Source organism: Diabrotica undecimpunctata, chromosome 8, assembly GCF_040954645.1.
Source record: "Diabrotica undecimpunctata isolate CICGRU chromosome 8, icDiaUnde3, whole genome shotgun sequence".
Classification (NCBI taxonomy): Eukaryota; Metazoa; Arthropoda; class Insecta; order Coleoptera; family Chrysomelidae; genus Diabrotica; species Diabrotica undecimpunctata.
Genome location: NC_092810.1, coordinates 129,085,553 through 129,104,172, shown reverse-complemented (window position 1 = coordinate 129,104,172; position 18,620 = coordinate 129,085,553). Strand labels below are relative to the sequence as shown.

General features: G+C 32.1%; 2 protein-coding genes across 2 annotated transcripts in view; both read right to left on the bottom strand.

Moving 5' to 3' along the window:
• Positions 1–18,620, bottom strand: part of LOC140448009 (uncharacterized) — a 49,780-nt gene that overhangs the window by 24,513 nt on the left and 6,647 nt on the right. The gene's annotated exons all lie outside the window — the stretch shown is intronic.
• Positions 11,906–12,700, bottom strand: LOC140449109 (uncharacterized). Its single transcript, XM_072542253.1, has one exon. The coding sequence runs from the start codon at positions 12,698–12,700 to the stop codon at positions 11,906–11,908; it is 795 nt and encodes a 264-aa protein (XP_072398354.1).

Sequence of the window (18,620 nt, the reverse complement as noted above, 5' to 3'; positions counted from 1 at the left end):
TTGAATGAAACATCAAAGTAGGCTCATCAAATGGCGTATAATTTTCGATGTCTCATTAAAAGTTAATATGAGAGGAATTCTAAATATGTTAATGAGAATGAAACTGTATTCATCTAAATATACATAGTGTTTTAATTTGATATCTTTTTGTCTAAGAGGTAATGAATAAACGTTTTTATATTTCAGATATTTTTATTCCTGAGAAAGTAACTTTTTTTTTATTTTGGCTATCATCGTATAATTCTTTACAGCGCTTCCCAATAACTCTTCCATCAATACAGCAGAGGCAGACTGTACTAATAATTGAACTGTAGTAAGATGTCTTCAATTTTTTAAGAAATAAAAAATAATACACAATGTCGTTCACATAACTTTATTCCTACTTCGTGTCTATCTGTCTATCCTCTGTCAGATGTCATTACACCTTGACGGAGCGTCAAATTCAAATTAAAAAAAAAGGCGGAACAATAAGAAGTCTAAAGAACTTTCTTTACTTCCTTTGACTTCCTCCCTTTATTATAATGAGGATTTTTGGGATTATTGAGTATTTAAAGGATAAACATATACAGCAGCGGTATCATTGACTTCAAAGTTTTCTACATCTTCGTAAAAATTTGATTGAATTTTGACAATGTGAAAGTTTTTCGTAAAGAATTTCCAAAGATTTTGAATAACGCTGGGCCCATAACGGTGTTTTAATATTGTTCTGAAGCTATTTTCTTGTGTCATGGGAATAAGCCTCAATTGAATAAACTGGAGTTTTCTAGCTTGTTTCTATCGATTGTTTCGTTGTCACTATCAGGGTCTACAATATCGCTTGTACACCCGACAGAATCTAAAGATTTTCTTTTTAAAAAGCAACAAATTGAGCAACAAATGACATTTCATCTTCATATTTCCATTTTTTTTTGCTGCCTGTCCACTTTTACCCTTTCTCTTACTTAAAGCTCTTCTGTATGCATCCCTCACACCTTGCCATCTGTACTTACACGCTGTACTGCATTTAAAAATGTAGTAAGTAGCATAATTAACTGCTTAAAGTGTATGTTACTGGCTATTTTGATTGCAGGTACCTAGCAACTTGTGATTCGTTCACAACAATTGCTTTTAGCTATTGCATGGGACTAAGTTCTGTGAGACGGGCCGTGTTTGATGTTTGTGACGCTATAATAAACATCTTCTTCCTTCTTGTATGTAGGCTTTAAAGCCTGTTTCTTCTTCAATATTAGCCTCCTAAATTGTTTAAATTATCGCACCATCTTTTTCTTGGTCTGCCAATACTTCGTCGTCCATTTGGTGACTTATTTCGTGCTATTCGTACTATCCTATCCTCTGCAATTCTACTAATATGTTCGTTCCATTCCTGTTTCCGTTTTGTCACCCATTCATTTATGTCTTCTATATTGCATGCTCTTCCTATTTTTTTGGCTTCTCTGTATCTCTATCCAACAGACTTTTCCCTGATATTAGTCAGAGTATTTTCATCTCTGTTGTTTCTAGTAGTCGTCTCGTTTTAGATGTGTCAGGTCTTATCTACACCGTGTATGTTAATTGCTGCTGATTCTTGTTTTTGTGTCTTGTCTTAGGTGTTTGTTCTTCCAGATTGTGTCATTAAGAGATCCCGCCGCTTTAATTGCTTTTAAGCTTTGTAGTCGTACTTCTTCTTCATCTCGGTAACTAGTTATATATATTCCTTGATGTCTAAACCTTGCTTCTTGCTTTATTATTTTCCAATCAATATCGATTTTACATTGTACTGGGTATTAAGATGTTGTCATATATTTGGTTTTTTCTGCTGATATTATCATATTGTATTTCTTAGCTGTTGTATTGAAGATATGTGTTAATCTTTGGAGCTCGTCTTCTTTCTCGGCGATTAATGCGGCGTAACATAATATTTGGATTTCTTTGTTCCCCATTCTGTAGTCATGACCTTTACGTACTGCTTGTGTTATTTCGTCCATTATTATATTAAAGAGAAATGGGCTTAACGAGTCACCCTGTCTGACTCCGCTTTGTACTGGTATACACTGTGTTAGTTTTCTATTTATCTATAATAAACATGTTTTGAGAAATGATTTCTAAACCCAGCACAGCGGAAGGAAAAACATTGAAAAATTTTGGAATAAATGGCATTTTCCTAATTGTGCAGTGCTATCGACAGAAAGCATGTTGTGATTGTAGCACCTCTTGTAGAACCACAAACTGTGGTTCTCTATATTTTAATTATAAGAAAGCAGTTTCTATTGTACCTCTGGCTTTGGTTGAAGCGAATTAAAACTTTATAGCTGTAAACGTCGGTGATTGCGGCAAATATAGTGATGATATGGGGTTTTATCAAATTCGAAAATGGGAAAGGCTTTATAAAAAATAAGTTCAATATACCAGCTAGTAAAAAGTTTCCTGGGACGAATGTAAGTGCAATATGTGTTATTTTAGGTGATGAAGCTTTTCCTTAAAAAAATTATTTATTGAGACACTATCCATCACAACAGTCGATTACTGATCATAAGAAACGCCAGTATAACTATCGCTTTTGCTGATCTCGACCAGTCATCTTAAGTCTATGGACGCATGCACTTAAAACCTGAATGTGCCGAAAAAAATATTTTAAGTGTTGCTATCAACAAGTCCTCGTAGACACTTTGTCTCAGGACCAACCTCCAGTAGAGTCTTATGTTGCCATGTTATCTATTCCAATTGTAACTTTAACATCATGGCATAAAGATCTAATAATGTAATTTAAATTCAAATTAATAACATTTAAAGGGTTTTTACCCAAATATTTAGTGGCTCAAAACATGTACACTTAGACACACTGATAATGGAATATAGATTCCGAAAACGTTTTGTGGTGTACTCCGATTGGGTGTTTTAATTATATACCTTTTATAAAAGATTTTTAAATAAAATTTTTAGATTAAAATATCATTTTGTTGTGATCCTCGCCTTAAATAGGGGGAAGACAGAAGAAATTGAGTGCAGTGACCGTAAATGGCAATTGATTGGACTCCCGTAACATGGTGACGGGCAAAATCACTAGTTTTATATAACTTCATAACACTTAAAGAAACTGTCATTTTTAAGAAAGCAACTCATGTGCTGTGACGTCGGTAAATGCAGTTTCTTCAGCTTATGAAGCACGTAATCAATTGGGGGATTTTTTTCCACTTTCCTCAAGAAAAAGTTGACTGGAATTTTAACTGAATGGACTGAATGAACAAAAAATAATATTTGTCTGATTGTTTTAATTGCTCCTTCCATACGCTCTATTTCTTCGCTGTAGCCATATACTTTGAAGTTGCAAATTATATAAATACTCCTACTAGTTGCAACTGATTCGATAAGTTTTTCGGTCAGGTCTAACAACATTGCGTGTTATTTAGGGGTAGTGGAGTTTCTAAACGGCTATGAGTCGTGCATGCGCAAAGGACAAATTTACGCTTCGACCGTACAAATTTTAATAATTTTTGAAGAACCGACGCGCAGATACTTTCAAGGTCATAGCCACTTCAAATTGTTGCCATTGCCATTCCGGTCTTGGAACTCCGAATGGTATTGACGGTAGTGTCGATGAAAACTCTGGAAAACTCTGGTATTGTCTGATACTTTTGAATGCAAAGAATACTTTTTGCGCGTGCCGATTCGATTACGGTCAAGGTATAGTACGATGTAGTGGGCAGAGACCGTTAAATGACTGACAAAATTCTTTTTTTTTTTCTTAACTAGTTATTGCATGCCAAGTAAAGCTAGTGACTAAAACGATTGGAGGAAAGTAGAAGATGCCTGTGATCGAGAGTGGACATAATCATATCATTGTTGAGTAGGTAATAGATTCATTAATAATATTTAATCAAAAAACCATATTTTGGGACAATCTCTACTTTTATCTGGAGTTTTACCTAAACACATTCCAATTATAATAAGACTAAACAGGTATTTCCAAATAACTAACTAATGAACATAATCGTAACAATATTTATAAATATATTAGTAAAAATTATGAATGAGTGCAAAATATTGTATAATTTTGAAATTTTACAATATATTATCATATTTTAATACTAACATTCCTACATATTAATACACAAAGCTGAATATTTAAATCAAATTCACTAACTAGGTATTTAAATAGTTAAATAAAACTATTAATGGACTTGTTTAAATATTTGTTTACTACATACCTAATCTTCAAAAGAAAATAAGATTTTTTACTTTATGTTTTTAATGATATATTTGCATGTTAAAAGTGCATTTACCTTGTAGGTACATCCACAAAAAAGTAATTGTTCAACAATTACTTGGTCTGTTATTTTCAGCCATTGTAAAACATTACCGTTTCTATTTTTGCCGTGTCGGTCGGTGATCGCCATTTTCTTACCACATAAACGATTTAGAAGAAATAATCCACAGCAAATATTTATTAGTCTTAAAGTAATTACTAAATTAGTTTTCAGTTTTAATTTTTGTGGACAGACAAGAAATTGATTTAGAGCAAATATATTTTTTTAGGAATTTACGAAAAACATCATCACGATGACCACGGCATAATCCAAAAAAGAGATTATGACATATAGAACAGTTTCCACAGAACGAGACATGAGTTTGGGGCAGCGTTTGTAGTCAATATAGCCCAGTCTAGTTAAAAAAAGGTGGAAAAATGTTTCGCAGATATCTGAAGCTTTTAAGACATCGGTGATTAGAAGACCACACAGAAAGGCACTAGATTTAAATAAACTTAGAAACAAAAATATACGACAAGAAACAGGAGAAGAAATAAATGAAAACCTCCGTTCAGTGCAGCAACAAATTAACGATACAAACAACGTTAACCAAAAATTAAAGTACATAAATACAGCTATACAAACAGCAGGAAAGAAACATCTTACAAAAACAACAACAAAGAATAAGGGGTGGATGACACAAGATATACTAGACTTGATGGAACAAAGAAGAAAGATGAAGAATTACCCAGACAAATACAAAGAAATAAATAATCACATAAAAAAGAGAATAAAAGAAGCCAAAGAGGAGTGGATTAAAGAACAATGTGAAGAAATGGAAACCTATGAGAAAAAGTACGATGCGTTCAATATGCACAAAAAAGTAAAAGAGATAACAGGAAGCATAAAGAAATGCCAAATAGGTAAACTTAAAGACAAAGATGGAAATCTTATTGTAGATCTAGAGAATAAAATAAAAAGATGGACAGAATACCTAAATGAATTATTTGAAGACGATAGAAACAACTTTAAATCAATGTAACTGGGCCAGACATATTGAAAGAAGAAGTAGAATACGCAATAAGAAACGCTAAAAATGGAAAAGCAAATGGACCTGATGAAATTCCTACAGAACTGTTGAAGCTTTTGAATGATAAATCCGTAACCATAATATTAAATTTTGCAGCGAGGAGCTAAAACAGTTTCCCCTCCACTTTCCTATGTCGATCTTTCGAAAATAACTTCGTTTCGAAAGGTTTTAAATTTCGAAAAAATGGATAAATTTTATAGCTATAAAATTCAATATAAAGTTTAGATTTTCATTCAAAATTTGTGCAAATTTTACTTCTTAATGTTTATAAACAATGTGTTTTTTTACCAGCTATCTAATGGTTGTACGTACAAGTCTGTAGCTTGAAAAATATGAAAGTTATTACAATTGTTTATAAGTAAAAAACATACCCCTTTTTCAAACGTTTATTTTGTAAATAATTTCGATGAAAACTCAATATTCTTTTAACTTCTGAGATAGTGTAAGTCTTAAAGAATCCTATGAAATTTGTTAAATGTGTCTAGCATCATTCATAGGGCAAGTTCAATGGTTTAAATAATTAGTCCCAGAGATAAACAAATTGAATAACTTTTAAACTATTTGACCGATCGGGGGGAAATTTCGCACAAATTTAAAGGACGGTAATTCCTCAATGTTGAAATGTATTAATAACATTTTATTTTGTTAATAAAAAAATTAATTAAATTTATAAATTAGTGCAAAAAACTGCTTTTTTGCAAATATCTCCGTAAATTATTTATCAATTTTAATTAAAAAACGGGAAAATAAAGATATTCTTGATATAAAAAAATGGTATAAATATTGTTTATTTAAATTATAAGGGAAAAAACTTATAGATAAAAAATCAAATTCTGACCATAAATTATTTTTTAAAAAAAACGCAAGGTAAAAATAGGAGTATCTTTTTATCTATTCGTCATCTAGTAACCCTCACCTATGTCTTAAAAGCTTCAGATATCTGCGAAACATTTTGCCGTGAAATCAATGATTTTTGTATAACCAGACTGGTCTAATAATAAAGTCAAGCATTTGGTTACAGATTTTAAGTCCACGAATAAGTTGTTTAAGGATCAGGGGCAAGTTCTTTAATATGTTTTATTATTGAAGACGCCCTAAAATTCACAAAATTTTTGTAAAATGTATGGCTGCTGGGATATAGCAACGATAAGAAAAAAAAATTGAATTTTTCTAATTTTTTTTACAAATTATTTAATAAAATATTTAGCCCACCTTTTGAAGTGTCCGCATGGTAAAATTATAATTTCTAATAATATATAATAAGCGATTAAAACAAAAAAAATTGGATCATATATGATTTTACCCTTCCCAAAGTAGATATTGCCTGGTCTATACAGTTTTGCAGTGTAGTTATAGTGCCATTTGCCACGTTCCAGGTATTTTGTGAGTGACGTGAACCATGTGAAGAATATGTGAATAAATCTTAAAAACTTACAAAAAAATAATACATTAGAATCCACTTAACATTCATGAATGGTAACATGTATTTTCCGCCTCTCAAGAAAGTATAAAGTATTCCAACGATTCAATTTTAATTAAAGTTACTTCACATATCCTTTTGCGAACCTTTTTAATATTCAATATCAGTATATATTCTTATTTTTATCAACACCAAGCAAACGAGACCCGTTGGCTACTTTTAATACGAGTATAGAACACACAAACAACTTTCATCTATTGTATTGTCAAGGAAATCAATCCGTAAAAAGTATTTTAGCTAATTAAATTTTATGCTCGAAAGAAAAAGTGGAAAATGCGGATTATAAACAATAATGTGAATATCTATGGTGAGTGATTTATGGAACTTTCAATATTAAGCATTTTATTAACGTACATGGATCGAGCAGCAAGAACACTTTTGAGTGTTTTAAAATGTATTTGTACGCCATTTTTTGTAATGTTTAAATTGTTTTAGTTTACTCCTGAGGAAGCTATTAAATAAATGGCGAAATATTGAGTATCTCAGAAAAAAGAAAGATTTTCATTACAGACCACTTTACCGGATAATTCGAACGTATTTATAAATTATTTTTTGGTCGAAATAATCACTTCTAATATATATATATATATATATATATATATATATATATATATATATATATATATATATATGTATATATATATATATATATATATATATATATATATATATATACAGTAGACTCCCTCTATAACGAGAACTGAAATGACAGACTAATTACCTCGTTATAAGCCGATCTCGTTATATCAGACAATAACAATACTGTGCATACATATGAATCTGTAGTTTTCTAAACCATTAACTTCCATAGTGAAGCCATTCGGAGCAATATAAGATGCTAATAAATATTGTTTGAATGGCGTTTTTGAAAAAAAGTTATTTACTTTTATTGTCAATGAAATATATTAAAACATAAAAGAGTTGTTTACTTTTATTATCAATGATATACGTTAAAACAAAAAATCTGTACTTATATTTTTTTCCAACTACATAATGTACAAAGCGTATTTTCAAGGATAACATAAACTATTGTTTCATTCTGAAACACTGGTCCAGTATCATTCTATCATATTTTCTAAAGATGTGAAACAGTTCTATTTATTCATTGTAAAGAAGTTTATTGCGGGCTGCAGTTAAGTTTATTGAGGGGCTGTTTGAAAAGGTATTTATTTATAGCCACGACCCGACCAAAAACGTAAAAAACACGTTTTTGGATCTTATTTTCCCTCGTTATAACCAAATTTGCCTCGCTATAGACGGTTATAGTTCAATAGAAATTTCACGGGACATCTAATGTATCTCGTTATAAGCGAAACCTCGTAATAACCGTGTTCGTTATAGAGCGAGTATACTGTATATATATATATATATATATATATATATATATATATATATATATATATATATATATATATATATTATATAGAAGGGCTTATTGCTATACAATGGCAAGCCAAATTTATTCATTTTCTGGATATTTGCATTAATCTGTTAATAAATATAATGCTAAGCCACAGGGTAAATAGTTCCGCAATCAAATCACACATGGCATTTGTACAGGAATCATCAAAATATGTAAATCCGAATTTATGTCCGTTCATGGTCTTCACCGATCTAGAGATAGAATAAATAATATTGTATCGCAATTAGCTTCAGGTACTCCTGCGCCATCGAATTAGTCCTGCGCCCAAAATGGATGGTCGTGGAAAACATAATAATAAACCAAACAGTATAAGCGATGAAGCTATTCACTATGTTAAAGACCATATTAACCTTATTCCTAAGTATCAGAGTCACTATAGTAGATCTGATAATCTGAGAAAGAATTATTTAAATAGTGATATGTCAGTAACTCGTTTATATGAAGAGTTTTATGTTCTGTAGAATATGATGTACTGTTAAATTTCACGTCAAAATAACATTTTTAGTCACACTTCGGCGGTAAAAATCCTCCGTAAACATAAAATGAATCCCTACCGCGTACAGTTACAAAAAGAATTGTTAGTCGATAATTATCATCACTGATTAGCTTTTTGTCAATGATCTTAGCAGCAAGTGCATAGTGACTGGTTTTCTTTCGATTTTGTGCTTATGTGCTTTTTGGAGATGAAGCTACATTTCACAAAAATGTAACAGTAAATCGGCATAATTTTCATTACTACGCATCAAGCAATCCCTAATTTTTTAACAGTCCTGGTCAAGCTAGGTGGTTTATAAGTTTTTGGGATGGTATTGTAGGGGACTATATGATTGGTCGACATTTTTTGATGGCCGTGTGAATGGCTATATATCTGAATTTTTAGGAATAACAATTTGCCATTACTACTGCGAAATGTTCCACTTAATATTCGACAAAAATGTGGTTTTTACACGACGGTGTTCCAGTTCATCACACTGCTCTGATTCACAATCATCTAAATAACTTTCCTACGAGGTGGATAGGCAGATGAGGCCCAACTTTTGGTCAAATATTTTTAAATAAACAATCAAAACGTCAAACTCATTATTTTGCTCATAACTTTTTTAGAAAAAAGAACTAATAAGTATCGGTTCTTCATTACTATCTGTCATTTTTTTAGTGCATTTTTTACATTTTGTACCATGCGTTCCGCTTGCCCATTACTACTTGGATGGTAGGGTGCAACCAATGCTTGTCTAATACGGTTTTTCTTTAAAAAATCTTGGAACTCAGCTGACGTAAAACAAGTTCCGTTATCTGATACTACGACATCTGGGATGCCATGAGTGGCAAATAAACCACGTAATACATCTATAGTCACAATACTAGAGGTATTTAGAACGATTTTAATCTCCAACCACTTCGAGTACGAGTCTATGATAATCAGAAACATTTTGCCTTTAAATAGACCGGCAAAATCGAGGTGTATTCTTGTCCATGGAGCTCTGGCCCACTTCCACGGATGGATTGGAGCCTTTTTAGCATGTTTTTAGACTCCTGGCACTCGCTGCATGTATTTACTAGGTGTTCGATTTATTTGTCGAGATTTGGCCACCAAACATATGAGCGTGCCAGTGACTTCATTTTTACGATTCCGGTGTGTGCTGAGTGTAGCAAATTCAATATTGTTTTCCTCCCTCCAAGTGGAACTATTACCCTTGTACCCCATAACAGGCAGTCTTGATAACAGCTAATTTCGTTTTTACGTAGTAGATAAGGAGTATATTCGTCTGAAAATTTATTTTCTCATCAGGCCAACCTTTCCAAGTCCACTGCAAAACTTTAGATAACACTGGGTCTTTCTTAGTCTCATTGTCAATGTCTTTGGCACAGATTAGTTTCTCTGGGATGTTCTCAAGCATCAAAACGTCATCTGAGCTTGGTGGTTCTGGCGCATGTACCTTTTGTGGCAATCTGCTAAGAGCATCTGCATTCTGAATTTTTGAACCTGGTACGTAACATGATTCGTAATCATAAGCAGATAACATAGGAGCCCATCTAAGCATTCTGGGTGACAGTATCTCTGGAACACCTTTTTTTCGGATTAAAAATACCCAACAATGGTTTATGGTCCGTTCGTATGCCTATTTTCCTGCCATATACGTATTCATGGAATTTTTTAATGCCCGATATTATGGCCAGTGCTTCTTTGTCGATTTGGGAGAAATTTCGTTCAGTAGATGATAGAGTACGACTATGGTACGCCACTGGATATTCACGTCCCTCATCATCACGTTGATTAAGCACACAACCTACCCCGTAAGAGCTGGCATCACTCGTCAAAAATATATCTTTTTGTTCATTGTAATGTCCTAACACAGATTCCTTCGCTAAAATTTCTTTTAATAAATCGAAATCTTTTTGTTCTATTAATTGCCACTGCCAGGGAACGTCATTTCGGAGCAGTGCATGTAACGAATTAGCAATTGTTGCCTTGTCCTTTAGAAAAACATGATAAAAATTTAAATGTCCAAGAAAAGCTTGCAACTCGGTTTTATTGGTTGGCGCAGGCGCATTAGTTATGGCCGCAATTTTGTCTTTAGTGGGGCGTAAACCGTCTTCACTAATTTGAAAATCAAGAAACTCTATAGTTTTTGTTCGAAAAGCGCAAATGCCTTCCTGGAAACGCGATAATACTGCGCGCACTTTTGAATCCAAGTCTATTTCTGAGCTACTGACTATTAAAATGTCATCGTAATAAGGTAGTACACTAGGAATACCCATTAATCTAGTGTCTATGAATTTTTGAAAAATTTGTGGAGTCACTGATATACCCAACTGTAAACAATTGCATTTAAAAGCCCCTTTATACGTAATTATTGTTTGTGCTTCAGCAGCTTCGCGGTTGACACTTCACTACAGATAGGCTTGCGCCATGTCCAGTTTTGCAAAAACTTTACCGCCCGAAAATGTGGATAAGATACCCTGTACCGATGGCACTGAATAAGGTTCGGGATTTAACGCTAAATTCAATGTGGATTTGTAGACACCACAAATCCTAACCTCCCCATTTTCTTTGCAAACAGTTACAATTGGGGTGCACCATTTTGGGTGAGTAATCGTCTCTAAAACCCCTTTTGCAATAAGCATGTCCAGTTAAACTTCGATTTTGTCTTTTAGTGCAAATGGAACTTTACTTACTGTGTGAAAAAACTTACTGGGGGACCCCGGTAAGATCCCAAATCTGTATTAAATACATCTGGGTATTCTTCTGAATAATTAATCATTGATAAAATTTGACTTACCCCGGCTATGGTTAAACCTAAACTATCAATCCAGTTTCTGCCGAGTAGACTGACGCGATTTCCTTCCGTGACTATGAGAGGAAGTGTCGCTGATCTTGGACCTCTCTTTACCTCCACTTGACACTTACCCAATGTGGGTATCACTGTGTTTTGATAGTCCCGTAAAATAACACTGGATTTATCTATTTTAGGTCGATTTTCATTGAAGATTTTATGGTAGGTTGATTTTCTTATCACTGAATAACTTGCGCCAGAGTCAACCTCCATTTTCACTTTTTGGTCATTGAGTAGCACATGTACTAAATATTTACCGGTAATGATATCAGACGTCACGTTATTTAACGAAAATTCGTAGTCACTACTTTGATAAAAAACACTTTCAGTGTTCCCCGAAACCGGCTCGGTATTTTACGTAGATTCCACGGTAGTCTGATGTACTTTGCGTTTGTAATTTTGGTTCTTCTTTTTAGCAAAACAAGCTATTTCGATGTGTCCAACTTTCCTGCAATACGTACAGGTTGATTTAATGTGTTCACAAGTTTCGGGAGAATGTTCCCTTTCGCACCGAAAACATTTCTTCCTTTCGCGATTAGCTAATTGTTGTTTGAACTGTCCCGGTTGATTTTTACGAAAACTTACCGCGTTTACATCTGCGCTCGGCTCACTTTCTCGTAGCACCGCCAAACTTTCCACGGCCACCTCGTGTGTAAAGCACATGTCTTGCGCGTCCTTAAGTTTTAACTTGTCTGTGGCTAGTAATTTTTGCTGTAGCGATTCGTCGGTAATACCACAAACGAGTCGGTCACGTAGCATTATGTCAAGGCTAACTGCGAAACCACAGGGTTCTGCCAATTTTTGTAATTCTTTCAGATACACAGATATTGTTTCACCAATCTGTTGATTTCGACGATAGAACTTAAATCTGCACACAATTTCCGACGTTTTTGGAGAAAAATGCTTTTTTAACTTAACTATGATTTGGTCATAAGTTTTATCAGACACTTTGGACGGCGCGACCAAAGATCTAATAATCTCGTATGTATTTGGACCGCACAAACTTAAAAATGTAGCTTTTTTCTTATCAGGGTCCGTAATGTTATTTGCTGTGAAGAAGAAATCCATACGCTCGACATATGATTCCCAACCTTTGGAGTCACCCACGTTAAACTGTTCGATGTTTCCGAATGCCGCCGTCTTGCACATAATTTGATTTATTTATCTCCAGGACGAATAATGCTGTTAAACTGGCACACACACGGATCCCATCCTCGTCGCCAAATAATAAGTATCGGACCGGGTTGTAAATAATAACAACAGTATAGGAAATACTACCGACTTTAATTACCACTCCAAAACGTAATGCAAATACAGTGTACTCCCTCTATAACGAACACGGTTATTACAAGGTTTCGCTTATAACGAGATACATTAGATGTCACGTGAAATTTCTATTGAACTTTAACCGTATATAGCGAGGCAAATTTGGTTATAACGAGAGAAAATAAGATCCAAAAACGTGTTTTTTACGTTTTTGGTCCGGTCGTGGCTATAAATAAATACCTTTTCAAACAGCCCCTCAATAAACTTAACTGCAGCCCGCAATAAACTTGTTTACAATGAATAGATACAACTGTTTCACATATTTAGAAAATATATGATAGAATGATACTGGACCATTTAAAGCAGTTAAAAATGACAGAGTTCTTAAAATTGCAGAAGCAATAGTTTATGTTACCTTGAAAATACGCTTTATACATTATGTAGTTGGAAAAAAATATAAGTACAGATTTTTTGTTTTAACGTATATCATTGATAATAAAAGTAAACAACTCTTTTATGTTTTAATATATTTCATTGACAATAAAAGTAAATAACTTTTTTTCAAAAACGCCATTCAAACAATATTTATTAGTATCTTATATTGCTCCGAATGGCTTCACTATAGGAAGTTAACGGTTTAGAAAACTACAGATTCATATGTATGCACAGTATTATTATTGTCTGATATAACGAGATCGGCTTATAACGAGGTAATTAGTCTGTCATTTCAGTTCTCGTTATAGAGGGAGTCTACTGTAATAATATACATTAATTAAACCCTCTTCGCGTCTGTCTTCCTGAGTTTCTCCTCAGCTGATTGTGACGTAACCGCATTCCATGGTTGCCAATACATCACACAAAATTAAATATGGTAAGTTAAAATTGAATGATAAAAAGATATTGCAAAATAAATAACAAAATCGCTATTTTTTAATATTGTTAATCACTCTTTTATTATTTATTCAAATTTGTTTAAATGTACCTGAACTTCAGGGTCTTATTGTGTTTAAATTGTGTGCAAAAGATGGACACGATCGGTTGAAAAGTTTTTGCGAAATTTAATTTGTTTATAAGATTTTTTGAAACTCATTAATAAAAATCCACCCTGTATATTCGGGAAAAAAGACTGACTTTTTCCGAGGAAGGCAATAATTTCATATAACGTAATATTTTGTTTGTTACCTGCCAACGGAGATAAAAGTCAAACGTTTTTCCCGTTACGGAAAAATATTATATACATAACATTTTTGTTTAAATTCAATTTTCAGATGTATTTATCTTATTAAAAATGCATTAAAGATAACTTCCAGTTACACTGCCATTTTAAAAGCTACCTATTTGATGAGCATTCGTATGTATGCATATCATTATTTCTGAAAAATAGGAATACATATACGAAGAATAACAAGATGTAAAACTTTTGTTACGCTCCGTTCAATAACTACAAAAAGGTTTTATCTGAAAAATCCAAAGCCAGCTTGAATAGAAAGTAGTAAGATGTAGAAAGTCACGTAAGCAAATATTTTTACTTTTATGTACTTATTCATTTTAATATCTGATCGATGATAAACATTTTTCTAGAATAAACTGGTCGAAAAAATCAACACAATTACAATGTTAATATGAGTATTAGATTAGTAAACTAAACTATAACGAGTAAATTAACTTATTTGACAAAAAATTAACCACAAGCATTTATTTTTATTCAAATTACGTTATTCGATGTTTCGGCCTGCAGGTAAGTGGTGCTAGGTCTAGTGAAATTTCACATATTTTCAATCTAGTGTTTTTTATTAATTTTAAATTGGCATTTGATGTAAATATCATTTTCAAAGAACTGTCTAACTTTGTTTTACTATGTACCTAACGTTATTCATTACTAAGACTAACATATCGGTGAATGCACTAAGAAAGTAAAAATAGCGAGTATTAAGTAAAGGTAACATTACAATTCATTCCTGTTTTCAGATTTCAGTTATCCCCCGATCAATATGCAAAAGTAAAGGTAGTCTACACTTAAAAAATTTAATCCCCAAAAAAACGGTCATAATTTTGAAATAACTAAGGAAATTTTGAGGGCCACGTAAACTCGTTACCATTTAGCATAAATGATAACCAGTAAAAAAGTAAAAAAATGGTAAATAGATAGTACAAATTCATTACCGCAATAAAACAACGGATTTTAAAATAGACCCGGGGGGATTTGCAAACTGATCACTGACCTACCTGCACCCCGTGGCAGGTAAAGACCATAATGCTTGCAAACCACTAAGGTTTAATAATTTAAAAGAATAATCCAAATCCGGATGTATTAAATACAAATGCAATGCATTGGATGGTATTTGGGAATTCCACTAAATTCTATTGATAGCTACCTAAACCTAAGCTAAAAGAAAAATTTTTCTTCATTTGCCCTTGCCACTTAAAAAATTAATTTAAATATTTTAATTAAAACTTCGTAAATAAATTTAATGATTTATTCATTTATTTTGAAATAACTTTGATAAAAACAACAACAAAATACCTTGAAATGCAGTAAGAAAAAGAATTAAAGTTTTAATCAAAACAATAACATAACCTTAAAACATGAATATTAAGAGTATAAATAACACCAATCGCACAGAATAAATTTTCATAACCAAAAGTTCTTATTTACTCTCCAAAACAATTAAAAAAAACCAATATTTCCAACTTCTTATGAGACAAATACACACGAATTAGAAATGTTTGGAAATGTTTTAATCAACTTGCTAAAAATTTAAATATTTTAAATGTGCTGTAATTGTATCCAACAGTAAAAGTCGTGTAAATAAAGGTCATTACATACATTCCATTGTTTACCTGCTCCAAAAAAAGGTTCAGTGTTTTTACTGATTATTTTGATAATAAAAAGACAGTTGATCAATTAAAGGGCTGGAAAACTGTATTGAAATTAAAACATATTTATCCTAAAACAAGAGTTTATTGAGTAATAACTTTTGTAAATAATAATTTACAAAATCCATTTTTTCAAAATATAAACACAAACAAATAAAGCAAACACAAAGCTAAAAGTTAGGTTAGGTTTAATTTTAATAATAATAAACGGTATTATGTATACTGTCCTGTGTTGCTATGCGAAAATGACCAAGCTAGAAATGAACGAAAATGACCAAGCAGAAAATTACATAAAATGTTAGTTACGGCTCTCATATTATGATCATGAAGTTCTTTCAGTTCATCCAAATTAAACTATTAGCTTTGTGTTTATTGCTATTATGTAATATTTCATTAGAAAACCACATTATTGAGAAAAAAACTGAACTTTTGTATATAATGCAATGTAAACTACAGCAGAGTAGGACTCGACGGCAGACATGACACTTTGACAATGTGGAGGGGGTACGAGTACGAGTTATCTCAATACAAAATTTTAACATTAAAAAAAGCAGCAGATAAATTTATGTAAATCGGTATATCTCGTATAAAATTCGTACGGCCCTTGGGCTTAGCACGGCCCTTTTAAAAGTTCAAAGCTAGAACCTTTCCTTCTTAAGCCCCTGCTATGTTTGTTGCTTTGTTTACCGCTTACCAAAATTATGCTAAGTCAAGGCACTGTATTGACAGCAGGCATATATTGTTCCTATCTATCTCTCTAAAGATTATAAAATTATAAAAATAGGGCACTGAAAAAAGGGTCCAAGAAGAGCCATAGACTTGATGTTGCGATACCTTATAATAATAAATCTAATAACACTAAAGACAATGAGAAAATCGTTAAGTACAGAGTCTTGGAATGTGAATGAGGAAATGATGAAGTATAGAAAGTGTCCAGAGTACCTATAGTCTTCTAAACTATTGGTATTATTCCAAAAAACGTTTTAGAGAACATCAAATATTTGAGTCCAGTAAATATCTCTATAAGACCATGTAAACAACCACGTCCAGTTCCGTACGAAAAAATGGGAGTTATTTCAAAGTGCCAGGTTACCTAGTACTCGATGACACCGAAACAGTCCTGTAAAATTCAACATTTTTGATAACGTAAGCATCTGGAATGAGTGAATTTTTTTCTTAGAGGGAGTGGGAGTCGTACGTCTTGAATTTAGGTAATAATATTTTTATAATTACATAGATTTACCTAGATAATAATCTAGGTAAATACAGAATAATTTTTTTTAAACATTGCGTCTGCCTATTTTTAATAATAATTTTAGTTAAAACTTTGAAATTTGAGTATTTTTTGGAACGCCACTGGTATGACTATTAACATGGTTATTCTATTGTTATGCTATAAATCATTTCTTACAATAATTTTCCACCGAGGATTTGAATTTGACTGTAGTGTTGATAAACTTGGGATTGTTATACGTTTTTTGCGAAAATTTTCTGTAACTAATATGTTTTTGACATTTACCTATCAACTTCATTGCATTTGCTGTGCAATTTGTTTCATTTAATAAAATAGGTAAGGGAATTTGATACAACGGAGACATATCAAATTAATATTTATGTAAATGTGAACATAGTATATTAATCACAGATATTATACGAATATTTTAATGTTTAGTGGCCCAAAACTAACCTAAATACAATTTTTAATATTCAGACGGTAATTTAAAAATGACAAATAAATTACCGATAAATTACACTGGATAGAGTATGGTTTTCATAATATACAATATCATCAGAAAGCTGAAAATAAACTTGAATTTTTTTTTATCACCCTCACCCACACTTTATTTGTTACGAAGAATTATGCATTGTACGGGAATATATCAATTTTAGTATGTTCTTCGCGGTGCGCTTGCCTTAAAATACTGTGGCAGATGTTTTACGGCGATACTTAGTTGCTGGAACATCACAGATTAATGTCCAGCAGTAATCTGCCAGCAGACGGGGACTTCATTTACCTTGGTTATGCTTTTCCATGTCTCCAACGTCTTGGTGGAACCGTTCTCCATATTCATCATTTAAGCACCTAAATTTTCTGATAAGAAATTCAGATGATTATCCAGGAGGTGAATTTTGAGAGATATGTTACATCCTATTTCTCTGTAGGCAGTAAATAATTCAGTGACAAGATCTTGATAATTGTCAGCTTTGATATTGCGAAGAAAATTGGACACAACTATTTTAAAAGCTCTCTCTTAAATCGTTAAATTCAGCCTGTGAAATTAGATGGGGTTTTGAGGAACATTCTGGTTCTTGAAATAGTGAATCATTGTCTATTTCCTCTTCTAATTGTATTGTAAATAAAAATGGTCATAACTTGTTAAATACTCTATATAGTAATGCAAAGCGCAATATTATAAGAACAAGAATTACAAGAGGAGTATAAATATGAAAAAATATATAGGGTGTCCCATTAAAAAAAATTGTATGTTTGCTATACCAAGTAGTTATTAATCACTCTGTAGAATTCCACATATTTTTCAAGTATGGAGAATGATATTGCCTACATTTTTTCTAAATAAGTTTTTTGGATATCTTGCACCACAATCGAATTATTGACTGATGTCGCACTAAAAACTCACCCTGTATATATATATATATATATATATATATATATATATATATATATATGTATATATATTTAAACTATATATAGTTCAAACATTCTTTTAAATTTATAATAATGATAATTACAATAAATAATAAAGAATAAATAATTTTATGTACAAACCATTCTTATAATAAATAAATATACGCGATAAATACAGCTAGTTTTACGGTAAATAATGTTTGGTTGGGACCTATAAACTGTATTAATACGTATTTGATTTTTTTTTTAATTTTAATTGATATTTTAATCAACTTATAG